This window comes from Macrobrachium nipponense, chromosome 37, assembly GCF_015104395.2.
Source record: "Macrobrachium nipponense isolate FS-2020 chromosome 37, ASM1510439v2, whole genome shotgun sequence".
Taxonomy (NCBI): Eukaryota; Metazoa; Arthropoda; class Malacostraca; order Decapoda; family Palaemonidae; genus Macrobrachium; species Macrobrachium nipponense.
This window is the reverse complement of record NC_061097.1, coordinates 47,950,946-47,954,820: the sequence shown is the minus strand read 5'-3', so window position 1 is coordinate 47,954,820 and position 3,875 is coordinate 47,950,946. Positions and strand designations below refer to the sequence as shown.

General features: G+C 40.6%; 1 protein-coding gene across 1 annotated transcript; it reads right to left on the bottom strand.

Moving 5' to 3' along the window:
- Positions 1-1,325: 1,325 nt before the first annotated feature.
- On the bottom strand, positions 1,326-3,669 carry LOC135209248 (transcription factor hamlet-like). Its single transcript, XM_064241955.1, has 2 exons — positions 3,248-3,669; positions 1,326-2,906 (listed from the first exon to the last, which is right to left on the bottom strand). Exons 1-2 carry the CDS (start codon positions 3,312-3,314, stop codon positions 1,717-1,719), a joined length of 1,257 nt encoding a protein of 418 aa, XP_064098025.1. The 5' UTR covers positions 3,315-3,669; the 3' UTR covers positions 1,326-1,716.
- Between the last annotated feature and the right edge of the window lie 206 nt (positions 3,670-3,875).

The window sequence follows — 3,875 nt, the reverse complement described above, 5'->3', positions numbered from 1 at the left end:
ATATATATATCTATATATATATAATTACTTATATACGTACTTGTATATATGTGTCTAGACATTTCATATTACTGTAGAACTTCCTTTCATGAAACGATATTTCTGGCATCAAAATATTATGGTTTATGTCTCCATATTTTCGGAAACTATATTAGATAAAATGAAAGGCGTTCAAAGGATATGCAATGTAGGAAGAAATATCAGAGGTGTTTAGGAAAACACTAGGATAACGATTTACTGTTTGCTGTTTTGATGGATTTTCTGAGGAAATATTTCTTAACATACTTAGTGTTGCTTATTATAATGAAGAGGTTCTGATAACTGGAATATTCTCTCTCTCTCTCTCTCTCTCTCTCTCTCTCTTTCTCTCTCTCTCTCTCTCTCTCTTGTGGCATAAAACCATAACACGTCATTCAACTCACCCCCGAAAAACAAAAACAAAAATCAAGTAGCCAACATACACTTGAAAAAAAAAAACTTTAATATTTGACATGTTATAGAGAAGCTATGGAAAACAAAACGGATAACTTCGAGTATATAAAGTGCAGTCGAGATCTTATTTAACAGAAGAATAACTTGGTGAGGAAAACTGTGTTAACTTTGTTGAATGATAAATAATCTCTTCTCATATTAATTGAGAAGATTATTAAGATTATAGAAGATAATCATTTTACTAACTTGGAATGACCTGGTTTAAAGCAACTGCTAGTAATTTGTTATACGTACGTTTCGCAATACAAGTATATATGGTTTTTACAACTATGAGAAATGATGACTTCGAAAGTGCTGTTGACTTGTAAATAAGGCAAGTTGTTTACTGTTGATATTGGATGTTCTATAAGATTTTTCAAATTTTCTCTCGTCGATTTAATATTACATTTTGAACATTATATTGGATTTTACGTTTCTGATTTTTTAAATTTTTCCATAAACCCAACTTTTTTATTTTCTTATTTAAACCTTGTGTGTCTTTTCATTTTTAACTCATATGTTAGAAGCCATTGTTTTATCTTTTTCATGTTTATATTCGATGTCCTTTAATGTTTCAACAATTCATTTGGGTATATCAGCTGTGAGTGATGAGTGGCATCTTTTACCATTTGTAAATGCTTCACTCATTTAAATGTCTTTTTCACATAAACTCTCACAGACCTGTATAAGTACTGAAATATATTCATTGTATATATACATCCAGGTGTATAAGAGACTGGAAGATTATCCAAATATGTATTTCTGTATTAACTTATTTTGCAGGTAATTGAAACTTAACTATGTTTATTATAATTACTTTTAATAATCTGATAAATTCACAAATCTATCCTTATCTATAATATCAAATATAAAAAAGAAAATATAACAATATATAATTGCCATTATGGCATACCTTTCGAAAACCTGAAAATAAGAAATCTGGCAGAATTCAATTATTATTATTATAGAAAATTTTTAAACAAGATCTCTTACTTTCAGCTTCAAACTCACACTCTCAACGTGAAAGAAAATGTGGTATTATGACTAAGTATAAAATTCCATATACATTATTAATGTACGGATTGCTTTTGGGTGTTTTGATATTATATGAATTTGCAACTGTAGGCTGAATCCAGAAAACAGTCAATGAAACAGTAACCCACTTAATGTTTACCTTTGAATTATTATCACAAAAACTGATAGAATATTAATTTTCTCTGAATAACTCGCACTCAGTCTAGCATATTACTTTGCTATCAAATTCGCCATTGAAAAACGATTTTCCCGCTCACTGTATTTCGTGATGGCTTCCGACGCCTTTGCGAGGCTTTTGGTAGCCAGCGCCAAAATATCGACACTCGTGGGACTCCGTCGAATTTCATTCTTGTTGTGATCAATTTGCGTGGGCGGAGAACTCTTGCCAGCGCCATCGGGCGACCTGGAAATCTTCCTGCCCACGGTCAGGTCAAGAGCTTTTTCTTCCGCCACTTCGGCAGTGTCGCCTGCCATGACGAATATCACATCCCTTTCGGCGCTGGCACTTTTCGCTTCGTCGGTGATCACTTCGAGGGGAGAGCTTGGGTCCTCGGGAAGTACCGGGACGCGATTGTGTGTCTGGAAGAACTGCAGGTTACGGCTCATACTCCTGTGTAGGTGGGCGAGGGTTGGGTATGGCGCCAGTCTATCCCGCAGATCCAAATTCCTGAAGGGAGACGTAGTAGACACAGACGGCGGAGAAGGGACGTGGAGCGGTGACTGGAGAGCTTCGTGGGCGTGTTGGGCCTTATGCACAGCCAGAGTCCTGGCCTGGCAGAAGCCCTTACTGCATACTTCACACTTGAAGGGCTTTTCTTTGCTGTGGATGTACTTGTGGTCCCTCAGGTGGTCCTGCCTCCTGAAGGCCTTGCCGCAGATGTCGCAGGGGAAGGGTCTCTCGTCCGTGTGGGTCCTCTCGTGGATCAGCAGGTTGTAACTTTTGGTGAACTCGCGTTGACAGTATTTGCAGATGTATCTTTTCTTTGGGCGGCTCAGTCTACCTGTTGGCGTGAGCAAGAGGCGACTAAGGGACACGTTGCTGGTGGTACCGAAACTCGGCACCCAGGGCAGCTGACCAAGAGTGCCATAACTCCGCAGGAACTCCATCACCCTCGGGTCCATTCCCAGGGGAGGCGATGAAGACGACGACGCTGGGGAGGTCGTCCTCGAGACTGCAGGTGCAGACGACGGAAGAAACGGGAGCGTCTGAAGGAGGCGGTGGGCGGTTGGCACTCTAGACATCGAACTGGCGAAGGTTGAGTGGTCCTTCTGTGCATTGCTGGAAGATTGGTGAGCTGGTGGGGATGAACTCGTGGGTCCCAGTGGGGATAGGGAGGAGGAGGAGGGGGATGGAGAGGAGGACGGTGGGCACCAGGTCATCACTCGCTGCCCGAGAACATCTGTGGCGGGAAAATTTAGTTTTAGTCATCGCAGAAATGATTCAGTTGCACAGTTCAGTTTGCATCTCCTCCAGTTGAGGGAAAATGAAATTGAAAAAACTTCACGTTTCCAGCTAACGATAAAAACCAGCAACAAAAAATGTTGGTATCGAAGTGCCATGCAGAAAGGGATTTGTTGTCTGTCAGGTAGAAATATAAAAGAAGTTAGAGAGAATAGTGAACACAAGGAGTATAGAAAATATAAGTAGAGGGAGAATTATATGAACAAAAAAACAAAAAACAAAAAAGCAGGTGAAGGATGGTGTAAATTAAGAAAAACAAATATTTTGAAACCAACTCACCTGTTGACTTGCTTCCGTTTTCGGCCGAGCTATTATCCTTGGTTTCCGTTGGTAGCGGCGTCCCCATGATACTTCACTAAACTAAACAGCAAATAATATTTCACTTCACTCTACTGTGCAAGATTTTCCCAAAGTTCCAAAGACCCACATAAGTTCACTGGAGACGTCCGGTCACTAAGACATCCACCGAATGACTGACTTCCATCAGCAATTCCACGGGGATTGTGATGTCGGCGAATTAAAAAAGTATATCTTATTTTGTTTTTTTCTAGGGGAAGAAGACGAAATCGCTGTTTGCTTTAGGAGTGGAGGAATGCCCTGTGCAGCTTCCGTAGCCGTGTGAACTGTCTTATATTGTGAGTGAGTGTGTGTGTGTGTGCCTCGGAGGGAAGCGAGAGATGAACTACCCACTACTGCATCGTTCTTCCCATAGTGTGCCCTCAGTAAATCTTGGGGCAGGGAGAGCAAGAGAGAGAGAGAGAGAGAGAGAGAGATGCCCGTCGCCGTTGAGCTGCTCGTGACCCTCTCTCTCTCTCTCTCTCTCTCTCTCTCTCTCTCTTTCGGGCACACCTCGTGTGTTGGATGTTGAAATTTATTTATTTATATATATATGCATGGGAAAATTTTC

What these genes read in the sequence shown, in the direction of transcription:
- LOC135209248 (XM_064241955.1), bottom strand. Translation starts at nt 3,314, where the DNA reads ATGGGGACGCCGCTACCAACGGAAACCAAGGATAATAGCTCGGCCGAA. An exon ending in AAACGGAAGCAAGTCAACAG is followed by an intron (nt 2,907 to 3,247) that starts GTGAGTTGGTTT and finishes TTCCCGCCACAG; the next exon opens with ATGTTCTCGGGCAGCGAGTG.